General features: G+C 36.8%; 4 protein-coding genes across 7 annotated transcripts; 1 reads left to right on the top strand and 3 right to left on the bottom strand.

The window, feature by feature from the left end:
- Nucleotides 1–3,034: 3,034 nt before the first annotated feature.
- On the bottom strand, nucleotides 3,035–3,391 carry LOC126590499 (uncharacterized). The gene has a single exon (XM_050255942.1). It carries the CDS (start codon nucleotides 3,389–3,391, stop codon nucleotides 3,035–3,037), a length of 357 nt encoding a protein of 118 aa, XP_050111899.1.
- Nucleotides 3,392–4,858: 1,467 nt separating this feature from the next.
- Nucleotides 4,859–6,789, bottom strand: LOC126591640 (rRNA-processing protein FYV7-like). 3 transcript variants are annotated; one of them, XM_050257417.1, is made up of 4 exons: nucleotides 6,456–6,789; nucleotides 6,165–6,268; nucleotides 5,600–6,018; nucleotides 4,859–5,219 (listed from the first exon to the last, which is right to left on the bottom strand). In XM_050257417.1, the coding sequence occupies exons 1-3, from the start codon at nucleotides 6,628–6,630 to the stop codon at nucleotides 5,605–5,607; spliced, it is 693 nt and encodes a 230-aa protein (XP_050113374.1). In that variant the 5' UTR covers nucleotides 6,631–6,789; the 3' UTR covers nucleotides 4,859–5,219; nucleotides 5,600–5,604. The 3 variants fall into 3 exon arrangements, with proteins under 3 accessions (XP_050113374.1, XP_050113375.1, XP_050113373.1); XM_050257418.1 differs by having other exon boundaries at nucleotides 4,859–5,235; XM_050257416.1 differs by lacking the exon at nucleotides 4,859–5,219 and having other exon boundaries at nucleotides 5,490–6,018.
- Nucleotides 6,790–7,779: 990 nt separating this feature from the next.
- On the bottom strand, nucleotides 7,780–9,647 carry LOC126590722 (bidirectional sugar transporter SWEET9-like). Of its 2 annotated transcripts, XM_050256217.1 has the most exons (7): nucleotides 9,528–9,647; nucleotides 9,325–9,361; nucleotides 8,982–9,192; nucleotides 8,700–8,861; nucleotides 8,486–8,605; nucleotides 8,168–8,377; nucleotides 7,780–8,131 (listed from the first exon to the last, which is right to left on the bottom strand). In XM_050256217.1, exons 1-7 carry the CDS (start codon nucleotides 9,574–9,576, stop codon nucleotides 8,054–8,056), a joined length of 867 nt encoding a protein of 288 aa, XP_050112174.1. In that variant the 5' UTR covers nucleotides 9,577–9,647; the 3' UTR covers nucleotides 7,780–8,053. The 2 variants fall into 2 exon arrangements, with proteins under 2 accessions (XP_050112174.1, XP_050112173.1); XM_050256216.1 differs by having other exon boundaries at nucleotides 7,780–8,377.
- A 5,636-nt stretch (nucleotides 9,648–15,283) lies between these two features.
- Nucleotides 15,284–17,034, top strand: LOC126590500 (aspartic proteinase nepenthesin-1-like). Its single transcript, XM_050255943.1, has 2 exons — nucleotides 15,284–15,638; nucleotides 16,214–17,034. The coding sequence occupies exons 1-2, from the start codon at nucleotides 15,284–15,286 to the stop codon at nucleotides 17,032–17,034; spliced, it is 1,176 nt and encodes a 391-aa protein (XP_050111900.1).
- Nucleotides 17,035–18,465: the final 1,431 nt, after the last annotated feature.

Below are 18,465 nucleotides of genomic sequence, written 5' to 3' on the forward strand. Positions count from 1 at the left end.
GGTCGGATTCGGGTGACCCGTTAGCTTAACGGGTTGGATTCGGGTCACCCGTTAACTTAACGGGTCGGGTTCAACCCGACCCAAACCCAATAAACCCGACCCGTTTACAGGTCTATTGAAGACTGACCTAAAGTTTTAAAAGAACAAAACGAAGCCAGAACACAAAACAAAAGAATAAAAACAATAAGGTCAAAGTTTGATTTTGGTATGTATAATTTGGAGGAAGTTTCACGGCGTTTGTGGTTTAAATTGTCGGAATCTATGTTCTTAATCGGCACATTATTTTACTGTGTGGTCCTCACTTAGCAAAATGACAGACCATGGAAGAGAGATTTGGAGTGGTGTATGCTTACAAAGTAGGTTTCTTTGATCCTGTTTTATTTCATAGTTTTATTTGATGCTTAGGTGAATTTCTATGTGTAGGTTGTTTCGCTAGATGTTTTGACGTCAACAAGGAGTCCTGAGTGTTTTCTCGAGATCGGGATATGACAATTTTAGTGAAGTTGACAAATTGTTATAGTTTATAGATCACTTGTCTTTGTCAAAATTTTATTACCAAAATTACTTAGATTAACACGCGTGTGAGATGTAATGGTAGCTTAGTCTTTTTAGAAGTTTACAAATTTCACTCACATACCTCTCAATTCATATTTCTTACGAAAATTGACTAACTCAATTCATTATCCTTGAATTACACGATTTATAAACAATAAAAATTTAAGTCGCTACTACAGTGACTAAAGTGAAACTTAATAGAACAAAATCATACTTTGTCAAAAAAAAAAAAAAAGAAGAAGAAGAAGAAGAAGAAGAAGAAGTTGGTGAACGACTGAGATCATGAGATGAGAGTTGAGATCCCTGTTGGATTTCTGTGTCCTGAGTCGACGGATTTAATAATTTGGATCGTTCAAGAGAAATCTAAACCATTCAAGAGCTTAGTTTCTATGACGTGGTCCAAGTGGCACAGTGAAATATGCTAATGTAGGCCGCATAATTCAAGTTGAGTGGTTCGATTTTTAAAATCCGACTGCTCTTAACATAGAAATCTGAAAATAACCTCATTTCATGAGATGAGTGAGTGAATGTGGGGCAAATCAAAGTTTTGGCAGATACTTTTATTGGATGATGATGGCCACACGTTTGAGGGTATTGATTGAAGATCATCATTTTTATTCCCCTCCTTTTTATTTTTTTATCACTATTCTTTTGGTGATTTCGTCACTCTCTGACCTTATGATTTTACTGTTTCACCCCCAATCAACCCTGCCCATCATGATATTATCCATCGAAGTAAGCGTTGGTTGTATCATGATGTAAAAGCAGTAAAATGCCCTCAGTTAAAGTTGCAATGCTTCAGGCTTTCAGTATGTGGCTTGGCCCCATTGATTTTAAAGTTTGTACCCAAATTATTTACTGCACCTGCAATGCAATCCACAACTCAGATCCTTTGCTGCCCAAAACGTAGGATTTGGATCCTCTCCGGGACAACTGGTCGGGATCCTTCTGATTAGTGTTCGTGGATCGTTGAATTTTTATCTAACAGCTACAATTATTATAACTTTTAGAAGGCCTCCCTATTTGTAGCCGTTGGATAAAAATCCAACGGTTCACGAATATTGGTCAGGAGGATCCCGACCAGTTGCCTCGGAGAGAATTCAAATCCCAAAACATAAATCAAGTGAGTGACGTGGAAAGGTTAAAAAAAAAGAAGGGATGAAAGTGAATACTGTGGAATCCAAGTATGTTAAAGTTACGGATTCGGATCAGGTCACATTGGGGTAAAACAATTTAGGTTTTGACCCGTTTCACTTGCCAACAATAATCCATAGTAGTATTCTTCTTCACTTGTAAGTGAGATGTCCTAAGTTTGATTCTCGCGAAAGACGAATTTAAACCACTTTATTATGGTTAGCTCAGTGTGAAGCTTAGCCCACTTCTTCACACTCCCTTAATGTAGATATTATCGTTTGTTCAAAAAAAAAAAAAAAATATTAAAATTTCATATTCGGATCAGGTCACTTCGGGGTAAAATAGTTTGGGTTTTGGCCTGTTGGGTTCTATCTAGCAAGCCCATTTCACTAGCCAATATAGCTACGTCCGCGTCTACGTCAATATTCTATTTTAAACTAATCAAGTTGGGCGAGACGATGATCCATACTCAAGCGCATAGGAGGAAGCACACCCACTCTAGCCAGTACATCTCTACGCCAACATCTACGTCTCCCAACTCATCACTTTGTAAAGGAAAACGTAATGAAGATTAAGGTATGGGCTTCGAATTGAGTGCTCTAAACTTGGACTTTGTAGTACAGCCCAAAAGCTTTGGACTCCCAAGTAAAACGTTAAACGGGTTACCAGCTTCATTTGTGTACCCTGTTTAGAATGTATTTAGATTAGAAAATCATGCTTAAACTTTCTTGTTGCACGAGATATATGAGGATTGTTCTTGAGTAATTTAGTTATATTATTCCTGGAAATTTCAGAAACTCAAAATTTGTGGATGCAGTCTCATCAGTTTCCAGTTTCTACTTGGGGTTTTTTTTTGTTGGTAGGATTAGGATGAGTCTTTGTATGGTGAAAATGACACGAAAATATGTTCAATAAAATTTGAAAATTGATCAAATATTGTGAATTAACATAAGTTCACGGCTTTGAAAATAGGTTTTATATTAATTTAGTAAAAAATTAAAATTGATAAAATATCATGAGTTAATATAAGTTCACGACAATGTTAAAAATCTCCCTTATAATTCATCACATAGAGGTGAATGAAGGAAAATGTTATATGTTATATCAAACCTATAGGCTTGCTATAATCTTGGCCGTCCGTTTACAAACATTAAAACTAAGAAACGAAGCTTTCAAAATGGATCAAACAACTTTTTCTTCATGAACATGGCTGCATAGCTAATATAAAAGTATCGATCGACAAAATTCATCACCAAAACAATCTCCCTCTAACTATTTCTTGTAATATATTATATGACACTACCAACTTTAAACTTCATTTCTCAGCCTCATCCTTTCTGAATCTTCAAAAATCTGCAGAAAAGTCATCGTACAGTTCTAGTTTCGGCAGATCCCTATTTCCACCGTTTGCTGCCCTGTCACCGTTGGCTCTGCCATTTCCATCCAACTTCCCACCATTCTTGCCGTTGGAGTTCCCACTACCATTCTTGGCGTTGGATTTGTTGTGTGATGTTTCGTCACCGTTGGACTTCCCAGAATTGCCCTTCCCGTCGCCATTGGCTTCGTCGTTTCCCTTTGACTTCCCACCGTTCTTGCCGTTGCCATTAGCTTCGCCGTTTCCCTCATTCGACGGTGCTGGAGGACGGGGATAAGGAAGAGGACACCCCTTTGGGAGGGAGTCTTTCACAAGATGTTGTACCATCTTTATGAGGTATTTAATCTTAAGTGAGTTTTTTTTTTTTTTTTTTTCTTTCTAGATTCCACAAGCAGATATTCAAGGCGGTCATCCACCTTGAAAGAGCATGTATCACCTTTCATAATTGCCTTCAGAGCTTCATTCACCTCACAAGTAGATATGGTCAATACTTTTGGCTATATCACAAGCTTCATTCACCCTTAAAGAGCTTCATTCATCTCACAAGCTCTTTCAAGGTGGGGTGAATGAAGCTTTGAAGGGCATTCTGAAGGGTGATATCTGCTCTTTCAAGGTGGATGACCGCCTTGAATATCTTCTTCTGGAATCTAGAAAAAACTCACTTAAGATTAAATACCTCATAGAGGTGGTAGAGCATCTTGTAAAACATTCACTCCCAAAGGGGTATCATTCTCCTCCCCGTCCTCTAGCACTGTCGATGAAGGGAAACGGCAGAGCCAATGGCGACGGCAAGAACGGTGGGAAGTCGGAGGGAAATGACGGAGCCAATGGCGACGAGAAGCAACTCTGGGAAGTCCAACGACGACGGAGCAGCACACAACAAGTCCAACGGCAAGAACGGTATTGGGAACTCTAACTGCAAAAACGGTGGGAAGTCGGATGGAAACGGCGGAGCCAACGGTGACGGAGCAGCAAACGGTGGGAATAGGGATCTGTCAGAATTGAAATTGTAAGATGACTTTTCTGCAGGTTTTTGAAGATTCAGAAGGGAGAGGACTCAGAAAGGAAGCTTAAAGTTGGTAGTTTCATATAATAAATTACAAGAAATAGTTGGAGCGAGATCGTTTTGGTGATGAATTTTGTCGTTAGGTTTTGCGTGGATTGATACTTTTATATCACCTTTGCAGCCATGTTTATGAAGAAAAGGTTGTTTGATCCATTTTGATAGCTTCGTTTCTTAGTTTCAATGTTTGGAATGCGAAAAGGATTAAAAGTTGGAATTCATTGCAAACTTGAATTGAAGGAGATTGAATTGAAAGAGATATTAGAGAGGGCAAAAATGAAGGTGTGTGAATTATAGCCCAATATCCACCCTATTTATGGACATTTGAAGATGAAGATAATAAGTGCCACGCAAATAAGAATCTTATCTAAAATTCGCACAATAAATTACATCTCAACATGTGGCACTCGAAATCCTATCCGAAAAATTATTAAGATTACATATCGACAAGAAATCTGGGGAATTACTCACATATCGACACGTGACACTCGAAATCCTATCCGAAAAATTATTGAGATTACTTATCGATAAGAAATCTGGAGAGTTACTCAAATAGCAACACGTGGCACTCGAAATCATATCCGAAAAATTATTGAGAATACATATCGACAAGAAATATGGAGAGTTCATCACTTTAGCGACACGTGTCACTCGAAATCCTATCTGAAAAATTATTAGGATTACATCTCGAAAAATTATTTGAGGTAGTTTAATTTAAGTAACCATATTAATTCAACTAAAATAATAAATTATGTTTTGAGTTTCCGAAATTTCCAGGAATAATATAACTAAATTTTTCAAGAACAATCCTCATATATCTTGCGCAACAAGAAATTTTAAGCATGATTTTCTAATCTAAATACATTCTAAACAGGGTACACAAATAAAGCTGGTAACCCGTTTTAACGTTTTCCTTGGAGAACATGTTTTGTATGGATATCGAGGAAATTCAACTTTGGAAAAACACAATGGAGGGGAAGCTCTAGCATTGCAAGTTTGCAAACCAGCAGCGAGCCTCCGAAACGAACAACTTCTCTCATACAGTTATACTCATGTTCATCTGCAAACCACCTCCGAAGCGCTCTCTAATTGCTGCGCATCAGAGACACTGAAATCTTCTCAGTCGAACATTTTGGCACAGGCTCGGTTCATTTCCGAGTGCTTGTGTGTGTGACAAGATGATAGAGATGGTGTTCTGCTCGGTATATGGTTGGTTCAGTAGTAACATATCATCTAAACGGGTTTTATTCTGGTTGCAAGCTAGATGAGGTTTTAATACCGAGTAAATAAACAATACTTAAGCGTTTAAACGTTCATAGAAAATGATGAAAAAAACTATCACAACAACATGTAGAGAACCGATTCACTACCCTCACGGTATCAAAACTGTTTTTCCATTGCTCGAGTAGTAATTCAATCAGCAACATTACAATTATGATTATCCAAATATCAAAACAAGTTCGAAAACTTACGCAAACTATGCTTGCTTCGAAGAACCTTGAATAGTCTCCAAAAGATGCTGAATTCTGTACTTCATAACAGGCTGACCTTTATGCGTTTTCTTAAGCATCTTCTCCCTAGAAGACTTCCTTCGTGCTTCCGCCTTTTCTCGTTCTTCCTTCTTTGCCTGAATAATCGCCTCCCTCTCCATTCTCTCCTTCTGTTCATCTTCATGTTTCATCTCATACATTTTCATTATACTACGAGCACCGTACTTCTTTTTCTTCTTGTCATTCTTACTCATCTTACTACCACCTCCAGTTTCGTTCTCCTTTTCACTACTATCTCCAGCTCCACTCTCCATTTTACTACCACATTCAGTCTCATTCTCCTTCTTACTAACATATCCCGTTTTGCTCTCCCTTTTACCATCTTCGGTTTCCATCTCCTCCTGTACACCGAAACAATACACAACTTGAGACTTCAATCTCCAAATAATGTTTTCACAACAAGAGTGTAATTGGGTTTTCATAACACACAATCCCTGTCCCTAATTTCAAATAAAATCCAACAAAACATAAGCCAAAGAAATCAAACCTCGAAGCGGCTTATCGCCAACGGAGGATTGCTCTGCTGTTGTTTCAGTGACTTCTTATACTTGTTCACATACTTGGAGTTCTTGTAGAGCTCCTTCTGCTTCTCTGATACAATAAACAGAACCAACCCAATTCATTAAAATCACAATAAATCATACCCACCAAGCAAAAAGTAAATAAAAATTGAAAGAAGATGATATAAACAGGAAAAATATTGATACAGAAACAAATAAAAATTGAAAAAAAATAAAGACAAATCGAAATGAAATCAAAGGAGAGGGCTTTTCCATACTAATCAAAGCTGGGTTGAAGTAGCTGCTGTTCGATTTGGCACTCGCGAAGGCCTCGAGCGAAAGGCCTTGACCGCCCATCCTCCTCATGTTCTTCTTCTTCTTCTTCATGCTACTCGATCTCGAGCCGCTGAATTTCTCTCTGTTTCCTTCGTGTTTTGGGTGTTGATTCTTCATTGTTGAGCGGAATTAGGGAAGTATTGAGAAATGGGTAAAGGAATTGGGGAGGAAAGAGGACGAATTGGAAACCCTAATTTGCAGATTAGGGGTAAGTAAAGCGTGCTCTAGTGCAAGTGCAAGGGAGAGACTTGCAGAGGATTTGCCCAGGCAACACAAATTTAGGCACAAATTTATTTGCAAGCCGCTGGATTTGCATCGACGGCTATGATTTGTTGGTCCGGAAGAAAGGGATATGCAGAGAATCTCCAACAATATTAGTTAAATTTCGATTAGGGAATTGTTACTGGCACTCCTAAAATCTCATTTTGAATTCAGAATTTTCTATAATTAGAAAAAAAAGAGTGTAGAATAAGATATTTATGAGTGCTAATAATAGTTCATTTTTATTATTGTAGCTAGCCAACTGACCCAACAATACTAGCTTTTTTTTTATAGTTTTTAATGTTTAGCAAAAATTTAACTTTCTTTTCCCTCCTAGCTAATCTTGTTAGTTACTATTTACGAAGTTAAGATAGCTAGTTTGTTGGAGCTTGGTTTTTCTCCATATTTTTTTTTGTTTAAGTCGCCAGAAAGCCTCATTAGCTAGGTTGTTGAAGATGCTCAATAGAGGATTTGATCTCATGTGTGTTTGGGTTAAAACTTGAACTTTGGACTCAAAAGGAAGTTAGCCCAAAAGAATTCCTCCAGACGAACAATGTGCATAGGGAGCACATCCGCTCAACCCCTTGGGTACATCCACGGATTCTTTAGCATGTTGCTATGCTCGCATTTGCCCTTTTAAACCCTTTATAATGTTGGGCAAAAAATAGATTGAAGTTTTAATAGAGTTAGCCAAAAATATCATTGCTCTACATTTATAACTTCATGAACAAATATTCACAAATTTTTAGTTTAGAGACCAAATCTCCAATTGTACCAAAGTTCCTCTACTCCAATACTCTCAACAATATAAAGAATGATTTGGATGCATGGTCTCTCCCAGCGGAACTTTCAAATTTGAAAAGTATTGTTAATTAGATTATGAAAGATGTTAACATTTTATCATCATTTTTTTTGTTGGAGCAATATGTTTCGTAAGGGTACGTGTCTGCCTACTTAGTAGATTAAGTTGACAGCATTTGTTAACTAGATTAGGTTTATCGCTACATTTGTGATCAGATTAGGTTTTCTCCATTCTATTTGCTGTATGCAATTACTTTGGTACGAAAGGGCCACATGGTAGAACAAACCAATAATAGTATTGGCAAAGAAAAAGAGAGAGAAGATAGAAACATTAATGGGGAACTGGCTAGCTAGAACTAGAAGAACAGCAGCTGTTCCAATTTGCAATATCCATAGTGGCCTTAAGGATATCAAAACCCTAATGGCAGTTCTAAATGTATTCATGTGGATCATTAGGTATTTCATCCACTCTAAGTCATCACACAACTGATTCATTTTGTTCTGTAGTTGCATCTTCAACCTTGCTTGTCATGCTCTCCAACCGAGCATCTTCGACCTTGCTTGTCATGCTTTCCGACCGAGCATCTTCAACCTTGCTTGTCATGCTCTCCGAGCAAACATCTTCAACCTTGCTGTCATTTGTGTCTTCTTCTTTCAACTGATTGTCATTTTCTGCAACCCCATTTTCATTTGGTATCTCTTTGAGAATATATTGGGGTAAGACGGCTTTCTTTGATTTCTTGAACACTAGGTACATGATCATCTGCGCAATCCCGAACCCGAACCCTAGGATGTTTGGTGCCTAAACATGGAAGAAAAAAAGCAAAAGAGTTTTAAAACAGTGGGGCAGTATTATTATAGTGCAACATCACATATGTTACTTAGAGGTCAAGGAGCTGAGAATTCGTACCGCTACGAATAAATCTCTTAGTAGAAGGCCATAGAAGAACCACATCACAGCGCATAGAGTTAAGCAGAACGACAAAGGGAAGGACATGTATTCCACACTCCTTGTTTTAATAACTAGCCTCTGAAAATGGTAAAAGGAGATGATAAATTAGGTGAATTGATCCGTATTTATTAACATTAAAAATACTAGGCTTAGTGTGAATAAATTCTCTTACCATTATACTAAGAGGAGCAGCAAATACACATACAGAAAACACAACGTTAGTCCACCCAACTATTTTAATCCTCAGATAAGGATCTGTGATTAAGGAAGTAGCAAATAAGATCACACCATAAGCCCCCACATTGAAAAGGGTAAGTAGCTTAGCCGTATAAATCTGCAAAACCAGAACAAAATTGTATGCGAGTAAATAAAAGCTGAACGTGAAATGTTTTATAGGTACGCCAAATCGGATCGCACCTAACCCTACAAGATAGAGCGTATTATAATTATGTACCCTGATTTTTGCTGGTGCATAAATCATGTAGATTACAAGATAACTTGTTTCGATGACGCAGGCGATGGAATTGATGGTGATGAGCATGAAAGCATGTCCCTTGAGGAAGGCATAGTAGAGCATCAACATGGCGCTAAACAGTGCCACTGCATAAGGTATAGATTGGAATCCCTCTGTTGATTTTTTCTTGAAAATCCTATAAAATGTTGGCCTAAAAAAAAAGGAAAAAGAAAGTTAGATAACAATTACAGATGATACATGAAAATCCCATATGCATATATGAGAGAGAGAGAGAGAGAGAGAGAGAGAGAGAGAGAGAGAGAGAGAGAGAGAGAGGGATTACAGTGGAGCTAGTAACACCATGAAGGACACAATGTTACCTGTAGAAATGAAAAAAGAAAAAAGAAAATCGAGAGAACTTAGAATTGAAACCAAGTCGAAGACGAAATAGAAAAAAAATTCAGATTTACTGGGGAAGTTTGGGAAGGGGAGATAGAAAAATTAGAAACTAATAAGCTAGGGGCTAGGGTTAGTAGCCAGGGCTACCTAGAATGCCAAAAACTGAGGCCAAGAGAGGAGCATCAGGGGCTGCCATTCTTGGCTTGATGAAGCTCTTTAATGACTGAGAGAGTTTTGAGGCCGAGGGCTCTCCAAAAACTCAAACACTCAGAGCTTGCTATAACTCTTGCATAGCATGCGTTTATATACAAGAGAGTAGAAGGGAAAAGGAAAAGGAAAAGAAGAAGAAAAAAGAAACCGATTTGATGAGTTAAGTTAGCTAACTGTTGGAATTTGGGAGCTAGCTGTGAACACACTGTATTTGTGTGGTTTGATTGGGTGTCTTGTGGTTTTGGGCAAGGAATTAGTGAGCTTGGAAAGCTCCATCGTTAATTGGGAAATTAAGCTCATAGCTGGCTAGCTAATTACTAGACGTACTAATTAATCTTCGAGAACATAAATGCTAAGGAAACTCTTTTAAAAGTGAGACTCTTCATGAAATCTTTGTTATCTCACAGTTTAACGTTAATTATCAAGCCAATATTATAAAACATTGTACAAAAAATATGAGGTGACATAAATTTAGAGTTCAATAAATTTGGAGTTTAATATTTTGTTATTGGCCTCAGTTTCGTGGAGCTTGAGCCATGAGGTTTCGTGAAGCAAACAGTAGAGCGTTTTGCAACAACAAAACCAAAAGGGTTTACATTGGATACCTGATAGGCCACTAGCAGTTACGTTTCAAGGCCTTTATGCAAAATGTATTGTTATATGTATTCATTGTATTGTATATATGCCGTGTGTTGTAGATCACTACATAACTTTTGCTTGCCAATTGTCAATTGGAGTACGCTTAGCTTTTGTATTCTTACATGAACAAGAGGTCGTTTTGTCAACTCAATATACTAGCGTATGATACCAAATTAAAGCAGTTTATTATGTTTATGCTCCTGTCACATCCTGGCCTGGCCCCCACCACATCCCGAGTTCGACTCCACCATAACATGATATTGTCCGTTTTGGGCCTTGACTACGCCATCACGGTTTTTTTTTCTGGGAACTCACAAGAGAACTTCGCAGTGGGTCACCCATCATAGGATTGCTCTCGCGAACTCGCTTAACTTCGGAGTTCCTATAGAACCCGAAGCCAGTGAGCTCCCAAAAAGCCTCATGCTAGGTAGAGATGAGAATATACATATAAGGCTTACATGATCCACTCCCCTGGGCAATGTGGGATGTTACAATCCACCCCCCTTAGGGGCCCAACGTTCTCGTTGGCACAATTCCGGTCATGGATTGGCTCTGATACCAAATTGTCACATCCCAGCCTAGGTCCCCACCACATCCCTGGCTCGACTCCATTGTAGCACGATATTGTCAGCTTTGGGCCTCAACCACGCCCTCACGGTTTTGTTTCTGGGAACTCACACGAGAACTTCCCAGTAGGTTGCCCATCATAGGATTGCTCTCGCTCGAACTCGCTTAACTTCAGAGTTCCTACGAAACCCGAAGCCCAAAAAGCCTCATGCTGGGTAGAGATGAGAATATACATATAAGGCTTATAGGATCCACTCCCCTAGGCGATGTGGGATGTTACAGCTCCAATTCACTGACATAATAAGTATCCATTTTACACGTCTTGATTGTAGTTTTGGTGTGACAGCCACATTGCTACGTGATGTTATAAGTTATTAATACTATATCATAGTTTTTTTTTTTCCTTTTTTGAGTACAATACTATATCATAGTTGCAAAATGAGAGAAGCTGACTTACGCTGGAGATACTACTGTCAAGATTTCCTCCATTGTCACATAATAACACCATGGTAACATCCTTGTGCCATGGAAGCTTCTTTTATTAATCTTGCTATAGTGAAATAAGTATTTGTCTTTAATAAAATATCAATCATGTCATCTATTCATGTAAAAACAAGCTATTGAATAATAGTAACGTATCGGTTGCGAACTATCACACTATTAATCTATCATAAAATGAAATCCAAAACTTTGATATTATTGTCGTGTGTGCTACTTTTTTTTAACGCATCATGTGAGAAGTTGGCAACTTATTTAACCCAATAATGTGAGTCTTGCCATATGCCAGTTAAGATTTTATCTGCAAAAGCTATATCTTTAATCTTTAATCGTGCTTATAATGGAATGGCAACTTTAATTAGGTAATTAAATTTCCACATTGAAAAGAGAGAATTTGCGGCTTGATTTAATATTGACCCTTCAAATGTTGAAAAACCAGCACAATTTCTTGAATTGTGTTATGCGCAGCGTAGTGCATGCCAGATACGACTTTGCAACGTCTGCTAATTACTCTGTTTATTTGTTTTTATTTTCACATAAACCTTTTTTAGCAGCCATGCAATGCATGTCCACTTAACTTGTTAGGTTTCTTTCTTGTTCAGATAAGGGCTTACTTTATATTTCATTCATAATTCTTATACTGCTATATATGTTAAGACAACGTTTAAAATTATTTCAATTTTAGTTTTTGGTTTTACAGAATCTTCGGAAAAATAAAGAAAAAAGACGATGTGAGAGATAATATTTGAACAAAGAAAAGCACACAAAATAAGAACCAAAACCTATTTTCAGTTGTGTTTTCGCTATCAAGATTTATTTTCATTCTTCATCCCTTGTTTTCTCTATATTTTTGTCTTCAAAACGAAGTAAATATCAAACGAGCCCAATGATAAGTTTTCATAATCATATATAACCATATAAATATATGCATGTATGTGGGTATTTAACTTATACCAATACACTTCTCTTACACTTTTCCTTTTTTGGTTGGTCTTTCTGGATTTTCTTTGTAATCTAGTGCATCCGCAGTGGCCCTGAAACAAACTATAAATACAACAGAAGGGGCCTCTTGCAGCGTAGAGGTTAGAAAGTGTACGTCTTTCTGTTTGTCATGTTTTTAATTTGTTAGAAAATGCAGTCTTTTAGAACTATCGTGTGTGTATAACTGTATATCATCTATATATTATCTTATATATATATTAATATACTCTGCAAAGTCTAATTAAAACTATATAGGATTTTAACTTCGTAAATAAATTCCTATTATTTTGATATGGTTGAAACAATTACTATATAGCGAGGAAATAACCTTTTTGTTGTATAAATTTCAATTTTCTTGTGTTTTCTATCATACGGCGAGGAAATTGCTTTCACTGGCGCTTTGAAGGCTTTTAAGAACGAAAAGCTTCACCAGTGTCGGCACTGTAGACTTTTCCTGAGGGTGCTACAACGAGAATCTTGTGAGGAGCTCCATCTTCTTGGTAAAAACATTCCGCGGACGAAATGAGGACTTCAAGTGACGAAACAATTCCTCCCTAAACATCTATTTTTTGGTAGTGTACGAAGAATCAAGTTATTGTATATCTTTCTCGCCTAATCGATCTCCACTTAGAAAAAAAAAAATTACTCAAGAAAGCAATTAACTATTTTTTCTTAGAAGATAAGAAGTTTACTTGCAAGTAATATATTGGTACGAGTAAGAGACCATAAAAAGAACGAAAGGTTTCTTCTGGGTAAATTAAAACCGACAAATATGATGAAGCTGGAAAATACCTACAAGGCTTAATCTTCAATTTCTCTAAGCAATATGTGATTAATAACTATGTCATGAATCATACCAGAGTGGGAAAAGGAAACAGAAACCCCTCTTGCTCAAGGTTGTAGCTAGGATTTATATTGGGTATGCGGGCTAATTTATTTTCCTTGTAGTATAGAACGAAATTTTCCTGGTTCGAAATTTGGATCTTGATTTCTTTCGTTTCACGAGTCTCTTTTATGGAGCGAAATTTTAAGTGCTAACGGTAGGCTAGATTTTTGTTTTGTGCAACATTAGACTTAATATTCCATAATACATATTTTTTCTAACACTAAAATCATCTTTTCACATTTGGGGTCTGCTAGATTTCAGGGCAGCCACTGGCTGGCTCCGCCCTTGCTCATACTCTCTTAGTAGAATTTTTTTTATATTTTATTTTGATATGGCTGAAGAGGGGGATTCAAATATGGGACATCTTCCAATTTGATAAAAATCACTAAACCAATAATATTGCTATTCTTAGCTAGCAGTTTTCATAAATTTACAAAAACAAAATTTAAATATTGAGTTCAATGTTTTCTGTTGTTTATCCTTTGATTAATACTTCTAAGCCACTTTGGTATGTACTAGAGACGTGCATGGTTCGTCATTTGCCTCATTGCACATATATGCATTCCGCTATATATATATATATATGTATGTGTGTGTGTGTGTGTGTAGGAAGCCTCTAAGGAAATGGATCCCCAATTTTTTTATAAAAATAGGGATTAATTGTGGGGTCCACACTACATCGAACTTTAACTATCTGAATAGTCTATTTTTCAAGTTGTACCTCATAGATCATCCTTGCAAAATATTAGCCAAATCGGAAATATTTAAGACATCTAATTGTGTTCAAAGAAATGAACAAATACTTTGTTATATAAGAAACAATGAAATTTGACCTTGATAGTTAAATAGGCAAATGGTTTCGGATGAAATTGATTTTTTGTAACGATGATCTATGAATCGAGACTTACAAAATAGATGGTTCGGATCGTTGAAATTCGATGTGGAGTGGGCCCCACACCTAATCTCCATTAAAAAAAAAAATGGGGATCCCTTTGTATAAAGGTGTGTGTGTGGGTTAAGATTTGGGGATACATGCTTTTAAAAGGCTACTTTGTAATGTATTTTAATGATATGAAGCATTTATATTTTAGCACATCATTCATAGATCATCCTTGAAAACAAATAGACAAATTCAAAACATTAAGACATTCATTTGTAATAAAGAAAATGGTCGAATACGGTTCTGCAAAAAAACATTAAGTTTAATCCAATGGTCATATGATTTTGAATTTGGGTGATTTTTGGTAAATATGATCCTTGAGGGAAGACAAAAAAGATAGATAGTTGAATCGTTGAAATACATTATAGAGTGGGTTCCACATAAACGTGTGTCACAAGCGAGTATCCTTGAATAATATATATATTCCTTTGGGTGATAATTGTCTGATAAGAAAATTTAAGCAAGGCAAAACTGCTCTTATGGAAAAAAACCCTCATTTTTCCATATAAAGCGTCTTACCAACCAATATACATGTAACTCAAAACCAGTATTGCAATACATGCATCTTTTCAAAGACATGCATGCATCATCTGTAATTCCAGAAAAGGAAAAACTATGCAGGGTAATTAATTGCTATGCTAATATGGAAAAGTACGTTATATTTCTTTATTTGATAAACCCTAATAAGGAAATTTAAGCAATTAAAGGAAAAAAACTGCTCATATGGAGAAGTATATAATTTTTCCTTAAAAAAAAGTTTTAAGAAACCTAACAAATATGCAGCCTACCAACCATGGCTATTAGATATTCGTATACTATTTAAGCAGCTTTGGAGTTGCAGACAAAATATATTAAGCCTTCTACCAAGTTCTCCCTAATCAAAATCCCATGACGCAGATAATGAAAGCAGTTCGTGATGTTGTTTGCAGCTTCCTATCTACTAGCTTCTTGCTGTTCTCAGTTTGGGGTGGCTCTAGTACTACTACTACTACTGAAGCCAAACCCTATGGCTTGACCATGGGACTCATACACATTCATTCACCAGCATCACCTCTCTATCCTGGCAATATTTCTTATACGGAAAAAATTCGGAGACTCGTAAACCAATCCGCTGCCCGAGCTCAACACCTCGATTTTACCATTTCATCGGCCCTCAACACATATATTAATACAAATCAAACGATGACCAACGATTTGATCCGTCCGAAGCTCCAATTTCAGCTTATTGCAACTTACACTATACAAGTTGGCCTTGGCACTTTCGACGAGGCTTTTCCTGCGGATCCATTCAAATCGTTCTACTTGTACATCGACACCGGGAGCAGCCTCTTATGGAATCTCTGTGAGGATTGTCAAAAGCCTCCAAACGAATGCTTTCATACCAAGGCACCCCCTTACCCTAACAGCCAGTCCAAATCTTATAAGCCTCTCCCTTGCGGTCGGCATCCCCTTTGCAAACCAGGCCAATGCGTCGGGGATTTCTGCTCCCAAGACATTACGTACCTGAGCAGCTCCGCCATCCGTACCATTCTCGCAGGCATGATAATCTTCTCGCAATATTAATTTTTTATTACGTTCTTCTTTTTATACAAACAACATGTTGGGACCTCGGTGCAAGAGTGATTGTCTACTTTTAACGATTTAAGATACAAACCCTTTTACAGAGTAAGCTATTTAGACACACAAAGCTAACACAGTTGATGACATTCTCTAATAGAGGTCAATTTGTGTGTTTGAATGAATATTATTTTCTAATTTGAATCCTCTTTAGACCTTAGTGTCCGGAGCTTAAGGACTAGGAAATACAGGTCTTGGTTTGTGTGAAAAAGAAATCGGAGCCCTTGGTTTGTGTGAGGTGATCAGTGGAATGAGTTAATGGAGACTATCGGATTCAATTTGAGTGATCTGCATTGTCTAGTCCTTGGGCTCCGGAAAATGAGATTTGAAGAGGATCTCTGTCCATTATTTTTTACATAACATATGCTTTTAGAGTATCTATTAACAAATATGCCATTTTTGTGTCTCTAAAAGAGCATTACTGATTCTTATATGTATAAATATTTTTGCATTTTCCGACCCTTGATAAGATTTTGCTTGATTGGTTGCTTGCAGGAGAAACTTTCCATTTTTTGTCAACCAGCGGGCAGACGGAGCCCATTGAAGGCATAGTGTTCGGCTGTGCATATGATGCAAAAAACACACAATATGATTGGGAGGTTTCGGGAGTTTTGGGTTTGGGATATACTCCCAATTCGTTTCCAGTCCAAATTTCCAATCTTATTCAAGGAGCATTTTCATTCTGCCTCTGTCGTGATTTGCACACTACAACGTATCTCCGATTTGGTGCGGACATCCCCCAACCGCCACCAGGCAGCGGCAGTGTCACACCATTAGTCCTCCTTCAAGACATACCCTATTACTACGTCAATTTGCAGGGCATAAGCGTGGATGAACAAAGGCTTCAAATCGATCCATCGGTGTTTGCTATACGCAAGCAGGGTCAAGAAGGTGGCTGTGTTATGGACAATGGCAGTACATTTACTTCTCTCATTAGGCCTGCTTATGATGCAGTGATTGCGTTCTTGGAGAGTTATTTTTCGAAGATTCATGACTTCATCAGGGCTCCCAGTCCTTCTGACCTTAAGCTCGACTTGTGCTATAAATGGTCGCCGCCGCCACCTTTGGGGTTCGAGGACCTGCCTCCTATTACCTTTCACTTTGAAAATAATGCTAACCTTGAGATCGCACACGAGGACGGATTTATTGAGTTGGACGGTGATACGCCCGGGAATGGGGTTATGTGTTTGGCGATCATGCCGAATGATGTTCGTATTATTATAGGATCGTTGCAGCAAGCGAATTACAGATTCATATATGATCTTAATGGGAGGCAACTAAAATTTACCCCTGAGGATTGTGATAAGAATTCTTGATCGAGCTATCGAGCTTGATTAAAATGCAGTCTCTTCATCTTCTGTTTACCTTTTGGTTCAATAGTAATAATAATAAGAGTTTTTTAGATTAGACCATTGTAACTCTTATTTCTCATATAAAAACCCACATAATTATAAACATTCAAATAAAACCCAAATTTAAAAGTGATTGCCATGTAGGAAAGTAATTGACCTATTAATACAAAATATTTACAACTTGTACCACAACATTCAAAATAAATCAATAAATATTATTACTCACCTTAATTACAATGAACAAATAATTTATTGCATATTATTACCCCTAACACACACACACACACACACACACACACACACACATATATATATATATACATATATACGTTCCAATGTGTATAGTACTATCACAAGCTCAATATATATATGTATGTACATATGTTTGCACAGTACTACAATATGATCAAACATATTATACTAATTAATTTACCTATATGTAAATTTATGATGAGCAAATAACATATATTTTGTATGTATCATCATATATATTGGGCACATTTTATTATTATATGTACAAATAATAGGTAAAATAGTATTGAATAAAATAATAATATTTTTTTTATGTAGGTACATTATTTTGCATACATTGGGTTTGCTTTATTATGTAGGTAAATTATTTTGCATGTATTTTACATATAGTGGGGAAATTATTTTGTTTTTTTAAGCAATCTAACATTTTAAAATTCGAATAGTAGGTGCACTGAATCAAATAACATTTTTTGTAGGTAAATTATTTTGCATGAATTTTTACGTATACCATGCATGTTTTTTGTTGTTGTTATATATATGTGTGTGAAATAATTTACCTACATTTATATGTAAAATATAATTTGTTGACTTAACTAAGCATGTATTATTACATATATTAGGTATGTTTTGTTGTTATTATATATTAGGCAATAAATTTATTATTTATTATTTTCGTAAAATCATTAATTCTCCCTTACAATCTATATGGAACTAATTGTGTCCATCAAACATTCAAATAGGGGTGTTTTGGGCATCGAAAATTTTTAAATGTGTAAAGTTAAATATAATTAATGAATTTGCTGATGTGGAATCTAGTTAATCGGTTTTATTTGAGTAAAAAACTTGTTTGTACCATACTTGACCAATCTCGAAACTACTGAGCACCGGTCAACGTTATACCGTCAAGGACCCAGAAGAGTTTCCCTCCAACCAGGAGGCCAATCATAGCGCGACACGTGTCGACATCAGAAGCCAATCATAGCGCGACACGTGTCAACATCAGAAGCCAATCACAACACGACACGTGTCAATGTCAGAATGAAACTAGAAACTCTCTTTTATAAATAAAGATCATTATCTCACAATATTTCCGAATGTCATTTGTACTAAATCATTTAATAGTACTCACTAAAGGAAAGCTTG

This window comes from Malus sylvestris, chromosome 11 (assembly GCF_916048215.2).
Source record: "Malus sylvestris chromosome 11, drMalSylv7.2, whole genome shotgun sequence".
Taxonomy (NCBI): domain Eukaryota; kingdom Viridiplantae; phylum Streptophyta; class Magnoliopsida; order Rosales; family Rosaceae; genus Malus; species Malus sylvestris.